General features: G+C 41.1%; 1 protein-coding gene across 1 annotated transcript in view; it reads right to left on the bottom strand.

The window, feature by feature from the left end:
• Positions 1–22651, bottom strand: part of CC2D2B (coiled-coil and C2 domain containing 2B) — a 136966-nt gene that overhangs the window by 103047 nt on the left and 11268 nt on the right. The window contains exons 4-7 of the mRNA XM_063669470.1: positions 20010–20070; positions 17687–17763; positions 11043–11108; positions 8610–8705 (exon numbers count right to left, since the gene is read on the bottom strand). Coding sequence (XP_063525540.1) covers positions 8610–8705; positions 11043–11108; positions 17687–17763; positions 20010–20070 — 300 coding nt within the window. The remainder of the gene's footprint in view (positions 1–8609; positions 8706–11042; positions 11109–17686; positions 17764–20009; positions 20071–22651) is intronic.

The raw sequence follows: 22651 nt of genomic DNA, 5'->3' as shown, positions 1-22651 counted from the left end.
GAAAGTTTGATACCCATTTAATCAATATTCATTCAAATATTCATTGTGTGCCTAATATATTTCAGGAAGAAAATAAACAAATAGACACAGAAATATGCATTAAGTGGTGATAAGTGTTATGAAGAAAAATAAAGCAGGGTAAGAGGATAGAGAATGCTGGGCTGGGTAGGTTCGGAGCACTATTTTAGATAGGTTGTCAGGCATAGCATCTTTAATAATATGTCATTTGAACAGAAATCCAAAGTTAGTGGGGGACACAGCTTATGGAAACGGAAAGAGCTTTCTAGGCAGACACCTCGGTACAAAGGCCCTGAGGCAGGAGCTTGCTGTAAATGAGAAACAGGAAGGAAGCCAATGTGGCTGGTGTTAGACGACAGAGGGGAGAGTAGTGAAAAATGAAATAAAGTCAGAGAGGTGCTAAGGGGACCAGGTCCCCACTGTAAGGACTTTTATTGTGAATCAGGTAGGAAACCATTAGAAAGTGTAAGCAAAAAAAAAAAAAAATCTGTCTTAGATTTTAACAAGGTCACTGTGATGACTGTATGGTATGGAAAATGGGCTACAAGGACAATAGTGAACACAGAGGGAGACAGTGGCAGTGATTCTGACGAGACGCTATGGTGAAGTACCAGAGAGGCTGGTGAAAAGTGGGTCCGATTTGGGAATATTTTGAAGGCAGAACCAACAGAGTTTGTGAGAAATTGGATTTGAAGCATGTGAGTAAAAGGAAATCTGAGGATGAGACCAAGGTTCAACTGAGCAACTGGAAAAATGGAATTGCCATTTACTACTGTGATTCTGTTTATATAAAACTGCATGGCCAGATGTGGTGGCTCACGTCTGTAATCCCAACACTTTGGGAGGCCGAGGTGGGCAGATCACCTGAGGTCAGGAGTTTGAGACCAGCCTGGCCAACATGGCGAAACCCCATCTCTACTAAAAATACAAAAATTAGCCAGGTGTGGTGGCACACTCCTGTAATCCTAGCTACTCGGGAGGCTGAGGCAGGAGAATCGCTTGAAGCCAGGAGACAGAGGTTGCAGTGAGCTGAGGTCGTGCCACTGCACTCCAGCCTGGGTGACAGACCAAGACTCCATGTCAAAACAAAACAAAACAAAACACAACAAACAAACAAAAAACTTTGGTGGCTGGCAAGATGGCGGAACAGGAACAGCTCCAGTCTGCAGCTCCCAGCAAGACCAATGCAGAAGGCCGGTGATGTCTACATTTCCAACTGAGGCACCTGGCTCATCGCACTGGGACTGGTTAGATAGTGGATGCAACCCACAGAGGGTGAGCAGAAGCAGGGTGGGGCATCGCCTCACCCAGGAAGCATAAGGGGTCGGGGAACTCCCTCCCCTAGCCAAGGGAAGCCATGAGGGACTGTGCCATGAGGAACACTTTTCCCATGGTCTTCTCAACCTTCAGACCAGGAGATTCCCTTGGGAGCCTATGTCACCAGGGCCCTGGGTTTCAATACAAAACTGGGTGGCTGTTTGGCAGACACTGAGCTAGCTTCAGGAGGTTTTTTTGTTTGTTTGTTTTTTGTTTTTTTTTTCATACCCCAGTGGTGCCTGGAACACCAACAAGACAGAACTGACAGAACCGTTCACTCCCCTGGAAAGGGGGCTGAAGCCAGGGAGCCATGTGGTCTAGCTTTGTGGATCCCACCCCGACGGAGCCCTGCAAGCTAAGAGCAACTGGCTTGAAATTCTCACTGCCAGCACAGCAGTCTGAAGTCGACCTGGGACGCTCAAGCTTGGTGGGGAAAGGGGCGTCCACCATCACTGAGGCTTGGGTAGGCGGGTTTTCCCCTTACAGTGTAAACAAAGCCACGGGGAAGTTCAAACTGGGCAGAGCCCACTGCAGCTTGGCAAAGCTGCTGTAGCCAAACTGCCTCTCTAGACTCCTCCTCTCTGGGCAGGGCATCTCTGAAAGAAAGGCAGTAGCCCCAGTCAGGGGCTTATAGATAAAACTCCCATCTCCTGGGATAGAGCACCTGGCGGAAGGGGAGGCTGTGGGCACAGCTTCAGCAGACTTAAACGTTCCTGCCTGCCAGCTCTGAAGAGAGCAGCAGATCTCCCAGCACGGTGCTCGAGCTCTGCTAAGGGACAGACTTCCTCCTCAAGTGGTTCCCTGACCCCTGTGCCTCCTGACTGGGAGACACTTCCCAGCACAGGTCGACAGACACCTCATACAGGAGAGCTCCGGCTGGCATCTGGTGGGTGCCCCTCTGGGATGAAGCTTCCAGAGGAAGGAAGAGGCAGCAATCTTTGCTGTTCTGTAGCCTCCACTGGTGATACCCAGGCAAATAGGGTCTGGAGTGGACCTCCAGCAAACTCCAGCAGACCTGCAGCAGAGGGGTCTCTTACAAGGAAAACTAACAAACAGAAAGGAATAGCATCAACATCAACAAAAAGGATGTCCACACAGAAACCCCATCCGAAGGTCACCAACATCAAAGACCAAAGGTAGATAAATCCACGAAGATGAGGAAAAGACAGCAGAAAAAGGCTGAAAATTTCAAAAACCAGAACGCCTCTTTTCCTCCAAAGGATCACAACTCCTCACCAGCAAGGGAACAAAACTGGACAGAGAATAAGTTTGACGAATTGACAGAAGTAGGCTTCAGAAGGTGGGTAATAACAAACTCCTCTGAGCTAAAGGAGCATGTTCTAACCTAATGCAAGGAAGCTAAGAATGTTGAAAAAAAGTTAGAGGAATTGCTAACTAGAACAACCAGTTTAAAGAAGAACATAAATGACCGGATGGAGCTGAAAAACACAGCACGAGAACTTCGTGAAGCATACAAAAGTACCAACAGCTGAAACGATCAAGCAGAAGAAAAGATACCAGAGATTGAAGATCAACTTAATGAAATAAAGCATGAAGACAAGATTAGAGAAAAAAGAATGAAAAGAAATGAACAAAGCCTCTAAGAAATATGGGACTATGTGAAAAGACCAAACCTACATTTGATTGGTGTACATGAAAGTGACAAGGAGAATGGAACTGAGTGGGAAAACACTCTTCAGGATATTATCCAAGAGAACTTCCCCAACTTAGCAAGACAGGTCAACATTCAAATTCAGGAAATACAGAGAATACCACAAAGATACTCCTCGAGAAGAGCAACCCCAAGACACATAATCGCCAGATTCACCAAGGTTGAAATAAAGGAAAAAATATTAAGGGCAGCCAGAGAGAAAGGTCAAGTTACCCACAAAGGGAAGCCCATCAGACTAACAGTGGATCTCTATGCAGAAATCCTACAAGCCAGAAAAGAGTGGAGGCTAATATTCAACATTCTTAAAGAAAAGAATTTTCAACCTAGAATTTCATATTCAGCCAAACTAAACTTCATAAGCAAAGGAGAAATAAAATCCTTTACAGACAAGCAAATGCTAAGAGATTTTGTCACCACCAGGCCTGACTTACAAGAGCTCCTGAAAAAAGCACTAAATATGGAAAGGAAAAACCAGTGCCAGCCACTGCAAAAACATACCAAATTGTAAAGACCACTGACACTATGAAGAAATTGCATCAACTAATGGGCAAAATAACCAGCTAGCATCATAATGACAGGATCAAATTCACACAGAACAATATTAACCTTAAATGTAAATGGGCTAAATGCCCCAATTAAAAGATATAGACTGGCAAATTGGATGATGAGTCAAGACCCATTGGTGTGCTGTATTCAGGAGACCCATCTCACATGCAAAGACACACATAAGGCTCAAAATAAAGGGATGGAGGAAGATTTGCCAAGCAAATGGAAAGCAAAAAAAAAGCAGGGGTTGCCATCCTAGTCTCTGATAAAACAGACTTTAAACCAACAAAGATGAAAAAAGACAAAGAAGGGCATTACATAATGGTAAACGATCGATGAAACAAGAAGAGCTATCTATCCTAAATATATATATGCATCCAACAGTGGGGCACCCAGATTCATAAAGCAAGTCCTTAGAGACCTACAAAGAGACTTGGACTCCCACACAATAATAGTGGGAGACTTTAACACCCCGCTGTCAATATTAGACAGATGAATGAGACAGAAAATTAACAAGGATATTCAGGACTTGAACTCAGCTCTGGACCAAGTGGACGTAACAGACATCTACAGAACTCTCCACCCCAAATCAACAGAATATACATTCTTCTCAGCACCACATCGCACTTATTCTAAAATTGACCACATAATTGGAAGTAAAACACTCCTCAGCAAATGCAAAAGAATGCAAATCATAACAGTCTCTCAGACCACAGTGCAATCAAATTAGAACTCAGGATTAAGAAACTCACTCAAAACTGCACAACTACATGGAAACTGAACAACCTGCTCCTGAACTCGGTAAGTAACAAAATTAAGGCAGAAATAAATAAGTTATTTGAAACCAAAGAGAACAAAGTACCGGAATGTACCGGAATCTCTGGGACACAGTTAAAGCAGTGTTTAGAGGGAAATTTATAGCACAAAAAGCCCACAGGAAAAAGTGGGAAAGATCTAAAATCAACACCCTAACATCACAATTAAAAGAACTAGAGAAGCATGAGCAAACAAATTCAAAAGCTAGCAGAAGACAAGAAATAACTAAGATCAGAGCAGAACTGAAGGAGATAGAGACACAAAAAACGCTTCAAAAAATCAATGAATCCAGGAGCTGGTTTTTTGAAAAGATTAACAAAATAGACCGCTAGGCAGACTAATAAAGAAGAAAAGAGAGGAGAATCAAATAGACACAATAAAAAACAATAAAGGGGATGTCACCACTGATCCCACAGAAATACAAACTACCATCACAGAATACTATTAACACCTCTACACAAATAAACTAGAAAATCTAGAAGAAATGCATAAATTCCTGGACACATACACCCTCCCAAGATTAAATCAGGAAGAAGTCAAATCCCTGAATAGACCAATAAGTTCTGAAATTGAGGCAATAATTAATAACCTATCAACCATAAAAAGCCCAGGACCAGACAGATTCACAGGCGAATTCTACCAGAGATACAAAGAGGAGCTCGTACCACTCCCTCTGAAACCATTCCAAACAATAGAAAAAGAGAGACTCCTCGCTAACTCATTTTATGAGGCCAGCATCATCCTGATACCAAAACCTGTCAGAGACAAAACAAAAAAAGAAAATTTCAGGCCAATATCTCTAATGAACATCGATGCAAAAATCCTCAATAAAATACTGGCAAAGCAAGTCCAGCACCACCTCAAAAAGCTTATCCACCACGATCAGTGGGCTTCATCCTGGGAAGCAAGGCTGATTCAACACATGCAAATCAATAAACATAATCCATCACATAAACAAAACCAATGACAAAAATCACATGACTATCTCAACAGATGCAGAAAAGACCTTTGATAAAATTCAACACCCTTTCATGCTAAAAACTCCCAATAAACTAGGTATTGATGGAATGTATATAAGAGCTTTTCAAGACAAACCCACAGCCAACATCAAACTGAATGGGCAGAAGCTGGAAGCATTCCCTTTGAAAACTGGCACAAGACAAGGATGCTCTCTCTCACCACTCCTATTCAACATAGTATTGGAAGTTCTGACCAGGGAAATCAGGCAAGAGAAAGAAATAAAGGGTATTCATATAGGAAGAGAGGAAGTCAAATTGTCTCTGTTTGCAGATGACATGATTGCATATTTAGGAAACCCCATCGTCTCAGCCCAAAACCTCCTTAAGCTGATAAGCAACTTTAGGAAAGTCTCAGGATACAAAATCAATGTGCAAAAATCACACGCATTCTTATACACCAATAACAAACAGAGAGCCAAATCATGAGTGAACTCCCATTCACAATTGCTACAAAGAGAATAAAATACCTAGGAATACAACTTATAAGGGATGTGAAGGACCTCTTCAAGGAGAACTACAAACCACTGCTCAATGAAATAAAAGAGGACACAAACAAATGGAAGTACATTCCATGCTCATAGATAGGAAGAATCAATATTGTGAAAATGGCCATACTGCCCAAGGTAATTTATAGATTCAATGCCATCCCCATCAAGGTACCACTGACTTTCTTCACAGAATTAGAAAAAAATACTTTAAATTTCATATGGAACCAAAAAAGAGCCTGGATAGCCAAGACAATACTAAGCAAAAAGAACAAAGCTGGAGGCATCACGCTACCTGACTTCAAACTATACTACAAGGCTACAGTAACCAAACAGCATGGTACTGGTACCAAAATAGATATATAGACTAATGGAACAGAACAGAGGCCTCAGAAATAATGCTACACATCTACAACCATCTGATCTTTGATAAACCTGACAAAAACAAGCAATGGGGTAAAGATTCCCTATTTAATCAATGGTGTTGGGAAAACTGGTTAGCCATATGCCGAAAACTGAAACTGGACCCCTTTCTTACACCTTATACAAAAATTAACTCAAGATGGATTAAAGACTTAAATGTAAGACCTAGGACCATAAAAACCCTAGAAAACCTAGGCAATAATATTCAGGACATAGGCATGGGCAAAGGATTTATAACTAAAACACCAAAAGCAATGGCAACAAAAGCCAAAATTGACAAATGGGATCTAATTAAACTAAAGAGCTTCTGCACAGCAAAAGAAACTATCACCAGAGTGAACAGGCAACCTACAGAATGGGAGAAAATTTTTGCAATCTACTCATCTGACAAAGGGCTAATATCCAGAATCTACAAATAACTTAAACAAATTTACAAGAAAAAACAACCCCATCAAAAAGTGGGCGAAGGATATGAACAGACACTTCTCAAAAGAAGACATTTATGCAGCCAGCAAACATATGAAAAAAAAGCTCACCATCACTGGTCATTAGAGAAATGCAAATCAAAGCCACAATAAGATACCATCTCACGCCAGTTAGAATGGTGATCATTAAAAAGTCAGGAAACAACAGATGCTGGAGAGGATGGGGAGAAATAGGAACGCTTTTACACTGTTGGTGGGAGTGTCTTCCACCATTGTGGAAGACAGTGTGGCAATTCCCCAAGGATCTAGAACCAGAAATACCATTTGACCAAGCAATCTCATTACTGGGTATATACCCAAAAGATTATAAATCATGCTACTATAAAGACACAGGAACACGTATGTTTACTGCAGCACTGTTCACAATAGCAAAGACTTGGAATCAACCCAAATGCCCATCAATGATAGAATACTATGGAGACATAAAAAAGGATGAGTTCGTGTCCTTTGCAGGGACATGGATGAAGCTGGAAACCATCATTCTCAGGAAACTAACACAGGAACAGAAAACCAAACACCGCATGTTCTCACTCATAAGTAGGAGTTGAACAAGGAGAACACGTGGACACTGGGAGGGGAACATCATACACCAGGGCCTGTCAGGGGGTGGGGGGCGAGGGGAGGGATAGCATTAGGAGAATACCTAATGTAGATGACGGGTTGATGGGTGCAAGCAAACCACCATGGCACCTGTATACCTATGTAACAAACCTGCAAGTTCAGCACATGTATCCCAGAACTTAAAGTATAATAGTAATACAAACTGTGTGTGTTCATGTACAGGGCTAAGCATAGAGAAAAGTATGAAAAAATGATAATAGTGACTATCTTAGGGCAGTGGGATTTCAGGTGATTTTTATTTTCTTCCTTGTGGCTTTCTGCATTACGTTTTTATACTGTGTATGTTTTACTTGTCCAAAATTTTAAAAGTTTTTTTTTAATTGTGCGAAAAACAATAACAAAATGAGAATGAAAGGACTGGAGCAGAATGCAAAGAAAGGTGACTGGAAGAGACTGGGAGGTGGAAGTAGGAAGGCAAATGGGGGTCTCAGAGGGACTTGACAGGGGGACCTGAGGGATCTGGAGGGACCAAGAGGTGTCAAAAGACAGTATGTAGAACTACTGAGAATAGGAGGTACTGGGTAGCAGGGGGCTCAAGAAAACTGTAGGGAGACTGGAAGGTACACAGGAATTGAAGAAAGTGTCCAGGAACAAGAGTAGATAGGGAGACAAGTCAGGAGGAAATGGGAAAGACCAGTGAGGCTAAGTAGGACTGAAGGAAAGGGCAACCCCAGGGAAACAGGGAGACTAAACAGTTTGAGGGGGACTGAGAGGGACTGACTAGAAGGAGTGCTTGGGATTGGATTAGGAGGAATGAAGAATGAGGAGACCACGAGGAGTAGTAGAGATTATGGAGAACAATGTAGGGCCCTTGGAAAGGATAGGAACAAAAAAAAAGAAAGAAAGAACGAAAAAAGAAAACACAGGCTTTTGAGCTGACAGCCTAGACTTTCCAGCTGTATCAAGGCTTAACCCACTTTGCTTGATTTTCGTTACCTGTAAAGATAAGCATGATGCCTGCCTCACAGGGTTAAGATGAGGATTGACTGCTACAATCCGCGTTAAAAATTTAGTAATCACTGGGCATTCAGAGTGCACTCAATAAATGCTAGATTTTATTATTATGAACAGCTTCTTAATTCAAAGAAAAGATGAAGGCACAATAATAAAACTTCATCTCCCGTCCAAGTATTTCATTCCGCACTTTTAATAAAGAATCATTTTTTCCTGAGAGTGAGATGGTGGGAGGGAGGCGAACAAATCCAACCTGCTCTGAAGACTTGCCCAAAGCTGAACCTTCTTCACCACTCAGAATGAAAAATGAAAGACTTTCATCCAATGAGACTTCAGTCTGTGGAGATAACTATGATAAACCAGTATTTAGTGTTGAAATAAATACTTTTTCTGCTTATAAGTAAAGGAAATAGTTTTCTGTAATATGGTAAACATAATTGTTATCTCTCTAGCAAACAGGGAGCACCAAGGCAGACAATATCAAGGTATATTTAGCTTTGAGTCTGTTTGGTTCATGAGTTTTTATTTTTGTTTTGTTTCTAATGTTCTGGTAACTGCAAGAAAAGGCAGAATATACAGCCAGAATCTTCTCCATCTTCCCAAACTATCTCCTCACTCTAGTCTGGGTGGTAAGAGTCTGACCAAATGCTGGCTCCACTGGAACTTTCTTTTCTCTCCTTGTTTTTGGTGTTGTCCTGTTCAGGCGCGTGCACGTGTGTGTGCACAAACACACACACACACACACAAACTGCCACCTCAGCCCACAATCTTTCATGGAGTTAGAAGCAATTAAAAGTCTGAAAAGTGGTATATTCTTAGTTGTAAACCTGCTGACAAAGAAGCTCTCATTTTTCACTCTTGTCTGACTCTTTGAATTGATAAATCACTTCTTTCTCATGCACATATTAAAATGAAATGTTTTAAGGAAGGCTTGGGAAAGGAATCAATTCTATAATAAAAAGTAAAACTCATAGTTACTAGGAATGAAAGAATTTAAAATATGTAAAATATAAAATTATAAGATATAACTTTATATAATTTTATAAAATATAAAATTATAAGATTTTATCTTGTAAGATAAAAGCTTATCTTTATATTGTTTGTATCTACACTGTAGCCATCATATTAACTTAAAAGTTATTCACCTTGTAACAATGCTGCTTATATGATTGTCAGTATATACTTTTACCCCCCATCACCTCTGCACATCTCAAAATCGCTTGCTAAAATCTTCTGCTTCCTGAGCAGATATTCCTGTGTGGTAATTGGGATCGTGTTTCTTAGAAGCCAATTTCTCTTCCTTTTAACCCCTTTTCCTGATACTCAATGGATTGACCTTGACAAACTTTGTAACTCTTTATAGTTTTTACTATTCGTAGTGAAATTAAATCCAATTTAGGTATGTTTTAATTCATGTGTTGAGTGAATAACATGCACATAAACGTCACTTTTTAGTCTGCTTTTACCTTTACATTTAATTAAAATAATTTTTATTAAGCACCTAAGAGGGGCTCTGTGGAGGAGCCAAAGATAAATTTTAAAAAAACCCTTGCATTTTAAAATTTGCACTTAAATACTCTAGGTGCTTGTGGCAGAAACTATTAGTTGCTCATTACAGTCTTTTCTCCCATCTCTAATAGTAGAACCTAGACACTTCTTCCACATTCATTTGGTGGAAATGATATGTGCAGTTTGCCGGTCTTGTCCCCTAAAAGATCAACTTAAAATCATTTGGTTCTTTCTTCCCCACTTCCCTTTTGCTAGCAAATGGAAAACTACAGCTTTGCCATTGGACTTATGGATGGAAATCACATATTGGAGATGGCAAAACTCTCCTATCAGCCCTGATTGCTGATTTGTTACATTAGAGAAAAAGGAAACTTCTATCTTAATGAAAACACTTTACTTTGAATCTTTTTGTTACAGCTATTTAGCTTGTACTCTAAATAATATAACTCTCTAAAAATATGAGTTGTTTTGTCATTTCAAGTTCCAAATATGTGATTACACATTGAATTTTCAAATATTGATTACACATTAAAAATCTATAAGTTGGATGTCACCTATAACATTGTTAAAATAATTAACTGGGAGGCCATTAGACTGAAGCAGCTCTAGGGCCCTGAGTTCCTATGTAAGCAAACCAAAACCCAACTCAGTGTGAATGGTCCTATCCAAGGAAAATGTAACTTTAGTTTTACCAATCAGAAACTGCCAACTAATCTCTAACTAGGAACTTTAAGGCTACTGCTCCATTCTAGTCAATCAATGTTTTCTTTGCCTTGCTTCCGCATGCACCGTTTAAAAGTTTTCTCTGCATGCCCCTTCAGTGGAGCCCTAACCATCTGCACAGTGGCACTCCTCAATTCATGGATTGTTGTCTGTTCAAATAAACTCTTTAAAATTTTAATGTTCCTAAGTTTATCTTTTAACAATATTTTATTATAATTTTTTTAGGATAAAAAGTAATGCCAAGTAAGAATAAAGAGTGATTGCAAATGGGCAATCACTGATAAAGAGGAATCTTTTTTGGGTGATAAAAACTAAACTGCGGTATTGATTGAACAATTCTGTAAATTAACTAGAAATCGAGTCATAATACACTTTAAATGGGTGAAGTTTTGCTATGTAAACTATATTTCCATAAAGCTGTTTTAAAAAGTAAAAAAAGAGAAAAGTTATTCACCTTGGACATTTGATATATTTTGCTATCAATGAGCTGCTCAGTTGAAGATTTTTCACCTTTATTAATCTGAAACACAACATAAATAAATCTTTACAGAAATAGACATAATTGTGCTCATAAGTCTTTTGTCCAAAATTTGTAACTATCAATACTTTGCAATGTTTTTCTTTTAAAAAGTGTGGTATGTGTACATGAAATATCAGTAGACATACTGAAATGTCATTTATAATTACTATGACCAAATCACCTAGCTCTTCTTGGCTTTAGGTTTGACATTATAAGGATGTTATGAGACAAAAGGAAAAAAAAATATATATATATATATAGGAAGCCTTTAGGAATTAAGGAGCTATATTAACACTGAATTTCGGCTCTCTTTTGACAAAGAAAACTTTATTGGGCTAAATGTCTCATTTAAATAGTAAATTTGGGTCTGGCAGCCAAGATGGCCGAATAGGAACAGCTCCGGTCTACAGCTCCCAGAGTGAGCAAAGCAGAAGACAGGTGATTTCTGCATTTCCATCTGAGGTACCGGGTTCATCTCACTAGGGAGTGCCAGACAGTGGGCACAGGACAGTGGGTGCAGAGCACCGTGTGCGAGCCGAAGCAGGGTGAGGCATTGCCTCACTCGGGAAGTGCAAGGGGTCAGGGAGTTCCCTTTCCTAGTCAAAGAAAGGGGTGACAGATGGCACCTAGAAAATTGGGTCACTCTCACCCTAATACTGCGCTTTTCCGACAGGCTTAAAAAACAGCGCACCAGGAGATTATATCCCGCACCTGGCTCGGAAGGTCCTACGCCCACGGAGTCTCGCTGATTGCTAGCACAGCGTCTGAGATCAAACTGCAAGATGGCAGCGAGGCTTGGGGAGGGGCGCCTGCCATTGCCCAGGCTTGCTTAGGTAAACAAAGGAGCCGGGAAGCTCGAACTGGGTGGAGCCCACCACAGCTCAAGGAGGCCTGCCTGCCTCTGTAGGCTCCACCTGTGGGGGCAGGGCACAGACAAACAAAAAGACAGCAGTAAACTCTGCAGACTTAAATGTCCCTGTCTGACAGCTTTGAAGAGAGCAGTGGTTCTCCCAGCACGCAGCTGGAGATCTGAGAACGGGCAGACTGCCTCCTCAAGTGGGTCCCTGACCCCTGACCCCCGAGCAGCCTAACTGGGAGGCACCCCCCAGTAGGGACACACTGACACCTTACACGGCCAGGTCCTCCTCTGAGACAAAACTTCCAGAGGAACGATCAGACAGCAGCATTCGTGGTTCACAAAAATCTGCTGTTCTGCAGCCACCGCTGCTGATACCCAGGCAAACAGGGTCTGGAGTGGACCTCTAGCAAACTCCAACAGACCTGCAGCTGAGGGTCCTGTCTGTTAGAAGGAAAACTAACAAACAGAAAGGACATCCACACCAAAAACCCATCTGTACATCACCATCATCAAAGACCAAAAATAGATAAAACCACAAAGATGGGGAAAAACAGAGCAGAAAAACTGGAAACTCTAAAAAGCAGACCGCCTCTCCTCCTCCAAAGGAACGCAGTTCCTCACCAGCAACAGAACAAAGCTGGACGGAGAATGACTTTGACGAGTTGAGAGAAGAAGGCTTCAGACGATCAAACTACTCTGAGCTACAGGAGGAAATTCAAACCAAAGGCAAACAGGTTAAAAACTTCGAAAAAAATTTAGGCGAATGTATAACTAGAATAACCAATACAGAGAAGTGCTTAAAGGAGCTGATGGAGCTGAAAGCCAAGGCTCGAGAACTATGTGAAGAATGCAGAAGCCTCAGGAGCCAATGTGGAACTCAGGAGCCAACTGGAAGAAAGGGTATCAGTGATGGAAGATGAAATGAATGAAATGAAGCGAGAAGGGAAGTTTAGAGAAAAAAGAATAAAAAGAAATGAACAAAGCCTCCAGTAAATATGGGACTATGTGAAAAGACCAAATCTACGTCTGATTGGTGTACCTGAAAGTGACGGGGAGAATGGAACCAAGTTGGAAAACACTCTGCAGGATATTATCCAGGACAACTTCCCTAATCTACCAAGGCAGGCCAACATTCAGATTCAGGAAATACAGAGAACGCCACAAAGATACTCCTTGAGAAGAGCAACTCCAAGACACGTAATTGTCAGATTCACCAAAGTTGAAATGAAGGAAAAAATGTTAAGGGCAGCCAGAGAGAAAGGTCAGGTTACCCACAAAGGGAAGCCCATCAGACTAACAGCGGATCTCTCGGCAGAAACCCTACAAGCCAGAAGAGAGTGGGGGCCAATATTCAACATTCTTAAAGAAAAGAATTTTCAACGCAGAATTTCATATCCAGCCAAACTAAGCTTTATACGTGAAGGAGAAATAAAATCCTTTACAGGCAAGCAAATGCTGAGAGATTTTGTCACCACCAGGCCTGCCCTAAAAGAGCTCCTGAAGGAAGCACTAAACATGGAAAGGAACAACGGGTACCAGCCACTGCAAAATCATGCCAAATTGTAAAGACCATTGAGGCTAGGAAGAAACTGCATCAACTAACGAGCAAAATAACCAGCTAACATCATGACAGGATCAAATTCACACATAACAATATTAACTTTAAATGGAAATGGACTAAATGCTCCAATTAAAAGACACAGAATGGCAAATTGGATAAAGACTCAAGACCCATCAGTGTGCTGTATTCAGGAAACCCATCTCATGTGCAGAGACACACATAGGCTCAAAATAAAAGGATGGAGGAAGATCTACCAAGCAAATGTAAAACAAAAAAAGGTGGGGTTGCAATCCTAGTCTCTGATAAAACAGACATTAAACTAACAAAGATCAAAAGAGACAAAGAAGGCCATTACATAATGGTAAAGGGATCAATTCAACAAGAGCTAACTATCCTAAATATACATGCACCCAATACAGGAGTACCCAGATTCATAAAGCAAGTCCTGATGACATACAAAGAGACTTAGACTCCCACACATTAATAATGGGAGACTTTAACACCCCACTGTCAACATTAGACAGATCAACGAGACAGAAAGTTAACAAGGATACCCAGGAATTGAACTCAGCTCTGCACCAAGCGGACCTAATAGACATCTACAGAACTCTCCACCCCAAATCAACAGAATATACATTATTTTCAGCACCACACCACACCTATTCCAAAATTGACCACATAGTTGGAAGTAAAGCACTCCTCAGCAAATGTAAAAGAACAGAAATTATAACAAACTGTCTCTCAGACCACAGTGCAATCAAACTAGAACTCAGGATTAAGAAACTCACTCAAAACTGCTCAACTTCATGGAAACTGAACAACCTGCTCCTGAATGACTACTGGGTACATAATGAAATGAAGGCAGACATAAAGATGTTCTTTGAAACCAATGAGAACAAAGACACAATATACCAGAATCTCTGGGACACATTCAAAGCAGTGTGTAGAGGTAAATTTATAGCACTAAATGCCCGCAAGAGAAAGCGGGAAAGATCCAAAATTGACACCCTAACATCACGATTAAAAGAACTAGAAAAGCAAGAGCAAACACATTCAAAAGCTAGCAGAAGGCAAGAAATAACTAAAATCAGAGCAGAACTGAAGGAAATAGAGACACAAAAAACCCTTCAAAAAATTAATGAATCCAGGAGCTGGTTTTTTTGAAAGGATCAACAAAATTGATAGACTGCTAGCAAGACTAATAAAGACAAAAAGAGAGAAGAATCAAATAGACACAATAAAAAATGATAAAGGGGATATCACCACCGATCCCACAGAAATACAAACTACCATCAGAGAATACTACAAACACCTCTACGCAAATAAACTAGAAAATCTAGAAGAAATGGATAAATTCCTCGACACATACACTCTCCCAAGACTAAACCAGGAAGAAGTTGAATCTCTGAATAGACCAATAACAGGAGCTGAAATTGTGGCAATAATCAGTAGCTTACCAACCAAAAAGAGTCCTCCAGGACCAGATGGATTCACAGCCGAATTCTACCAGAGGTACTAGGAGGAACTGGTACCATTCCTTCTGAAACTATTCCAATCAATAGAAAAAGAGGGAATCCTCCCTAACTCATTTGATGAGGCCAGCATCATCCTGATACCAAAGCCGGGCAGAGACACAACCAAAAAAGAGAATTTTAGACCAATATCCTTGATGAACATTGATGCAAAAATCCTCTATAAAATACTGGCAAACCGAATCCAGCAGCACATCAAAAAGCTTATCCACCACGATCAAGTGGGCTTCATCCCTGGGATGCAAGGTTGGCTCAATATACACAAATCAATAAATGTAATCCAGCATATAAACAGAACCAAAGACAAAAACCACATGATTATCTCAATAGATGCACAAAAGGCCTTTGACAAAATTCAACAACCCTTCATGCTAAAAACTCTCAATAAATTAGGTATTGATGGGACGTTTCTCAAAATAATAAGAGCTATCTATGACAAACCCACAGCCAATATCATACTGAATGGGCAAAAACTGGAAGCATTCCCTTTGAAAACTGGCACAAGACAGGGATGCCCTCTCTCACCACTCCTATTTAACATAGTGTTGGAAGTTCTGGCCAGGGCAATTAGGCAGGAGAAGGAAATAAAGGGAATTCACTTAGGAAAAGAGAAAGTCAAATTGTCCCTGTTTAAAGATGACATGATTGTATATCTAGAAAACCCCATTGTCTCAGCCCAAAATCTCCTTAAGCTGATAAGCAACTTCAGCAAAGTCTCAGGATACAAAATCAATGTACAAAAATCACAAGCATTCTTATACACCAATAACAGACAAACAGAGAGCCAAATCATGAGTGAACTCCCATTCACAATTGCTTCAAAGAGAATAAACTACCTAGGAATCCAACTTACAAGGGATGTGAAGGACCTCTTCAAGAACTACAAACCACTGCTCAATGAAATAAAAGAGGATACAAACAAATGGAAGAACATTCCATGCTCATGGGTAGGAAGAATCAGTATCGTGAAAATGGCCATACTGCCCAAGGTAATTTATAGATTCAATGCCATCCCCACCAAGCTACCAATGACTTTCTTCACAGAATTGGAAAAAACTACTTTAAAGTTCATATGGAACCAAAAAAGAGCCCACATCGCCAAGTCAATCCTAAGCCAAAAGAACAAAGCTGGAGGCATCACACTACCTGACTTCAAACTATACTACAAGGCTACAATAACCAAAACAGCACGGTATTGGTACCAAAACAGAGATATAGATCAAGGGAACAGAACAGAGCCCTTAGAAATAACACTGCATATCTACAACTATCTGATCTTTGATAAACCTGAGAAAAACAAGCAATGAGGAAAGGATTCCCTATTTAATAAATGGTGCTGGGAAAACTGGCTAGCCATATGGAGAAAGCTGAAACTGGATCCCTTCCTTACATCTTATACAAAAATTAATTCAAGATGGATGAAAGACTTAAACGTTAGACCTAAAACCATAAAAACTCTGGAAGAAAACCCAGGCATTACCATTCAGGACATAGGCATGGGCAAGGACTTCATGTCTAAAACACCAAAAGCAATGGCAACAAAAGCCAAAATTGACAAATGGGATCTAATTAAACTAAAGAGCTTCTGCACAGCAAAAGAAACTACCATCAGAGTGAACAGGCAACCTACAGAATGGGAGAAAATTTTTGCAACCTACTCGTCTGACAAAGGGCTAATATCCAGAATCTACAATGAACTCCAACAAATTTACAAGAAAAAAACAAACAACCCCATCAAAAAGTGGGCGAAGGACATGAACAGACACTTCTCAAAAGAAGACATTTATGCAGCCAAAAAACACATGAAAAAATGCTCACCATCATTGGCCATCAGAGAAATGCAAATCAAAACCACAATGAGATACCATCTCACACCAGTTAGAATGCCAATCATTAAAAAGTCAGGAAACAACAAGTGCTGGAGAGGATGTGGAGAAGTAGGAAAACTTTTACACTGTTGGTGGGACTGTAAACTTGTTCAACCCTTGTGGAAGTCAGTGTGGTGATTCCTCAGGGATCTAGAACTAGAAATACCATTTGACCCAGCCATCCCATTACTGGGTATATACCCAAAGGACTATAAATCATGCTGCTATAAAGACACATGCACACGTATGTTTATTGCAGCACTATTCACAATAGCAAAGACTTGGAACCAACCCAAATATCCAACAATGATAGACTGGATTAAGAAAATGTGGCACATATACACCATGGAATACTATGCAGCCATAAAAAATGATGAGTTCATGTCCTTTGTAGGGACATGGATGAAATTGGAAATCATCATTCTCAGTAAACTATCGCAAGGACAAAAAACCAAACACCGCATGTTCTCACTCATAGGTGGGAATTGAACAATGAGAACACATGGACACAGGAAGGGGAACATCACACTCTGGGGACTGTTGTGGGGTGGGGGGAAGGGGGAGGGATAGCATTAGGAGATATACCTAATGCTAAATGAGGAGTTAATGGGTGCAGCACACCAGCATGGCACATGTATACATATGTAACTAACCTGCACATTGTGCACATGTACCCTAAAAGTTAAAGTATAATAATAATAAAATAAAATAAATAAAAAATAGTAAATTTGAAAACAGGAAATTTTAAAAAGCATTACCTTAGAAATTTTTAGCTTTTCTCTCACTTTGCCTCTCAATGTCTTTACTACATTTTGATTTTCTTCTGCATCTAAATCTATCAGGAAACCAACATAATAAAGAGTTTATGACACTTTATTATAATTAAACAACAATAGCAGCAAAAGTATTTATTAAATTCTTTAATTGCATGCATTTCTAAGCCCCATGACAATTATGAAAACTCGGTTATTGTCTTATGAGAGCTTAGAATCTAAGACCAATAGATGTCCTTTCCCCTTTTCCATCTGGAATAAATACTTTCACCCATTCAGGACTGATTTTTGTTTTTCTTTGTGACAAGTTTTCTATCCTCTGTCACCTTTTTTAAATTTTTTTTTTTTTTTTTGAGACAGAGTTTTGCCCTTGTCACCCATGCTGGAGTGCAGTGGCACCATCTTGGCTCATTGCAACCTCCCCCTCCCGGGTTCAAGCGATTCTCCTGCCTCAGCCTCCCGAGTAGCTGGGATTACAGGCATGCGCCACCACACCCTGCAAACTTTCTTTTTTGTATTTTTAGTAGAGATGGGGTTTCGCCATGTTGGCCAGGATGGTCTTAAACTCCTGACCTCAGGTGATCCACCCACCTCAGCCTCCCAAACTGCTGGGATTACAGGCATGAGCCACCGTGCCCAGCCCTCTTTTTTAAATTTTTAATTATCATGGGTACATAGTAGATCTCTGTCACCTTCTTTTGTTGCTTCCTCAGCTACTGGCCAGAGCCCTTCTTTGGCCAAAAACAAAACAAAACAAAACAAAAACAAAGCTCAGATTTTAAAAATCTGTGAGACATCTCTGTGAAGTATACTAATACACAAATATCAAAGCCTGGTTACTTGAATTTTATTAAACTGAAAAGACAGGAATCTAAAAAAGAAGAGTGATAAGTCTCTGGATACCCATTTTAATTATGATAGTTTTGTAAAATCATTATAACACTTCTGACCCCTACTTTTTCCAGCTATTAGAGAAAAGGAAAGTTTTATTGGGTATAAAGAAGGCTTATGCCTGCAATCTCAGCATTTTGGGAGGCCAAGGCAGGAGGATTGCTTGAGGCCAGGAGTTTGAGACCAGCTTTGGCAACATAGCAAGACCCTGTCTCCACAAAAAAAAAAAATTTGGGGGCCGGGCACAGTGGCTCACACCTGTAATCCCAGCACTTTGGGAGGCCGCGGCGGGCAGATCACCTGAGGTCAGGAGTTCGAGATCAGCCTGACCAACATGGAGAAACCCCATCTCTACTAAAAATACAAAATTAACTGGGCGTGGTGGCACATGCCTGTAAATCCCAGCTACCCGGGAGGCTGAGGCAGAAGAATCGCTTGAACCCAGGAGGTGGAGGTTGTGGTGAGCCGAGATCACACCATTGCACTCCAGTCTGAGCAACAAGAGCAAAACTCCATCTCAAAAAAAAAAAAATTAACATACACGCCTGTAGTCCCAGCTACTTGAGAGGCTGAGGTGGGACCATCGCTTGAGCCCAGAAGTCTGAGGCTGCAGTGAGCTATGATCGCACTACTGCACTCCAGCCTTAGGCAACAGAGCAAGACTCTGTTTCTTAAAAAAAAAAAAAAAAAAAGTCTCAAGCCCTTGTGTGTACTCCAAGGCATGTGTTATTTTCTGCTTGTTTGCTGATGGAATGAAAGAGATCATGCAAGATCATGCAATCCTAGGTACAGTAAAAAATTGAGGACCTATTGATCACTTTGCCTTGCTTTTTACTTTTTCTATTCCCTGCCTTTGAGTGCTTAAAGGTTACACAGAAGTTTGTAGAAATAAAGGGTAAGCATAGAGCTAAATAAGTAACTATAGGTCATGAGAATCTTCATGTTTAACCACAGTATTCCTTGGTAAAATTTAAAAATTACTAGTTGATTTTGTTTATACTCTATTCCCATAACTTAGAATGGCAGATGGCATATAATACATGCTCAATAAATATTTGCTTGGTGAATGAACCAGAGCTCAACCATTATTTATGTATTTTTCTCCCTGAGATTTGAAGTTTGCCGAAGCAGGGTCTGCACCTACGTATCTCTGTGGTCTAAAACAGTCTCACCGCCAGTGGAATCTCCATGTTTGCAGTGACAAAAATAAAATGAAATTCAGGTTTATTACATCCGTTGACTTTTCTATGTATTTCCTTATGCCCATCTTGTTTTATTTAGGAAGTTTAATTTCTCTTTAAACTGATTCCTTAGGAAATTTGTGTTCCCAGTTGAAACCCTGGAACAGGATTAATCATTTACATCTTTTAAAAATAATAATGAAGAGTATCAGAGTTATGGTATACTTATTGAGAACCTTTTTGGAGATGCTTGTCTATAATTTCTTCAGCTGTAATGTTATCCATCTGTTCTGACATCTGCAAAAAAAGCAGGGAGGGTTAAACTTGCATCTTGTTTTGTCATTGAACATCTTTTATTATTATTATTATTATTATTATTATTATACTTTAAGTTCTAGGGTACATGTGCACAACATGCAGGTTTGTTACATAGGTATACATGTGCCATGTTGGTTTGCTGCACCCATCAACTCGTCATTTACATTAGGTATATCTCCTAATGCTGTCCCTCCCCCAGACCCCCACCCTCCGACAGGCCCCGGCGTGTGATGTGCCCCGCCCTGTGTCTATGTGTTCTCATTATTGAACATCTTTTCAAATATTCGTCAGCCCTTTGAACATCATCTCCTTTAAAATACCAGTTCACAGATTTCACTTGTTTTCTTAAATTTCACCTTTTTATCAATTTGTATGCGCTCTTTATATATGGTGAAATTACTCTCTCTTAGGAGGTAAAGCAAGATGGCTGGATAGAATCCTCCAGCAATCATCTGCACTGCAGGAACAACAAATTGAACAACTATCCACATAAGAAGCACCTTCACAAGAACCAAAAATCAGGTAAGCAATCAGTGCCTGGTTTTAACATCATGTCAAGGAAAGAGGCACTGAAGAGAGTAGGAAAGATGATCTTGAATTGCCTATACCACCTCTCTCTCATCCCCAAGCAGCATGGCAGGAAGAGAGAATCTGTGCACTTGGGGGGAGGGATAGCAAAGTGATTGGGGGACTTTGCATTGGAACTCACTGCTCCCCTAACATAGCGGAAAGCAATACAGGGCAGAATTTGGCCATCGCCCACAGAGGGAGCATTTACACAAGCCCTAGCCAGAGGGGAACTGTCCATCCCAGCAGTCAGAACCTGACTTCCAGCTAGCCCCACCACCATTGGCTAAAGCACTCTGGGGTCCTAACAAATCTGAAAGGCAGTCTAGCCCACAAGGACCACAATTCCTGGGCAAGTCCTGATACTGTGCAGGGCTCACAGCCAGTAGACTCAGGGTGACAGGATCCAGTGAGACACCAGCTGGGGCAGCCAAGGGAGTGCTTGCATCACCCCTCCCCCAACTTGAATAAACATCAGTGGTAGCCAGTCAGTAGTCATCACGACCTTGGGCGAGACCCAGTATTGTGCTGGCTTCAGGTGTGACCCAGCACATTTCCACCTGTGGTGGCCACAGTGAGAGACACCTTCTGCTTGAGGAAAGGAGGAGGAAGAGTAAAATGACTTTGTTTTGCAACTTGGTGATATGATTAGGCTTTGTGTTCCCACCCAAATCTCATCTTGAATTGTAATCCCCAGGTGTTGAGGGCGAGACCGAGTGGGAGGTGATTGGATCATGGGGGTGGTTTCCCCCACGCTGTTCTCATGATAGTGAATGAGCTTTCATGAGACCTGATGGTTTTACAAGGGTCTGGTATTTGCCCTGCTTGCATTTCTCTCTCCTGCCACCATGTGAAGAAGGTCCTTCCTTCCCCTTTGCCTTCCACCATGATTCTAAGTTTCCTGAGGCCTTCCCAACCATGTGGAACTGTGAGTCAATTAAACCTCTTTCCTTTATAGATTACTTTTTAAAGGGTACTATCTTTATAGCAGTGTGAGGATGGACTACACATTTGGGTATCCAGCTCAGCCACAGTCAGATAAAGTGTATCAAGCAGACTCCTGAAGTCCCTAATTCCAGACCTTAGGTCTTGGAGGGCATTTCTAGACCCATCCTGGGCCAGAAAGGAACCTGCAGCTCTGATAGGAGAGAACCAGGCTTGGTAGGACTCACCAACTGCTGACTAAAAACCCCTTGGGCCTTGAATAAACATCAGTGGTACTCAGGGTATAGTCACCACTGGCCTGGGGCAGTGGTGCCCATGAGCAGATAGCCCTTCTGCTTGAGGAAAGATAGCCCTTCTGCTTGAGGAAAGAAAAGGGAAAAGCAGAGAGGACTTAGTCTTGCAACCTGGGTACCAGTTCAGCCCCAGTAAAATAAAGCACCAAACAAATTCCTAAAACCCCTGACCCCAGGCCCTCACCCTTCAATGGCATTTGTAAATCCACCCTGGGCCAGAAGAGAACCTGCTTCACTGGAAGGAACCTGCTACACTGAAGAGGAAGACCTAGTCCCGGCAGGATTCATCATTTGCTCACTAAATAGCCCTTGGGGCCTGAATAAACATCAAGACTCTCAGGACTCTCACCAACAGGCCTTGGGTGAGACCTAGTACTATGCTGGCTTCAGGTATGACCCAGCACAGTCCCAGTGCTGGTGGCCATGGGAGTGTCTGCATCACTCCTTCCCCAACTCCAGGCAGCTCAGCATGGAGAGAGAAAGATACTCTGGGGAAAAGGGAAGAGAACAAGAAACTCTGCCTGGTAATCCAGGGAATTCTCCCTGATCTCCTCTGTCTTCTCCCAAGACCACCAAGGCAGTAGCTCTACAAGTCTGCAAGAGTCACCACATTACTGGACTTGGGGTGCCCCTTAATGCATTTATGGTTGCATGACCAAATAACTGGATCACAGCACTCAAAATTATCTTTGAATACTTATTAATCCTTCTCTAGAAAGTTGGGCACAAACAAACCCAGACTGCAAATATTAGAA

The sequence above is a fragment of the Pongo pygmaeus genome, chromosome 8 (genome assembly GCF_028885625.2).
Source record: "Pongo pygmaeus isolate AG05252 chromosome 8, NHGRI_mPonPyg2-v2.0_pri, whole genome shotgun sequence".
NCBI classification, from domain to species: Eukaryota; Metazoa; Chordata; class Mammalia; order Primates; family Hominidae; genus Pongo; species Pongo pygmaeus.
Note: the sequence above shows the minus strand (reverse complement) of the source record. Positions and strands in the feature narration are given on the sequence as shown.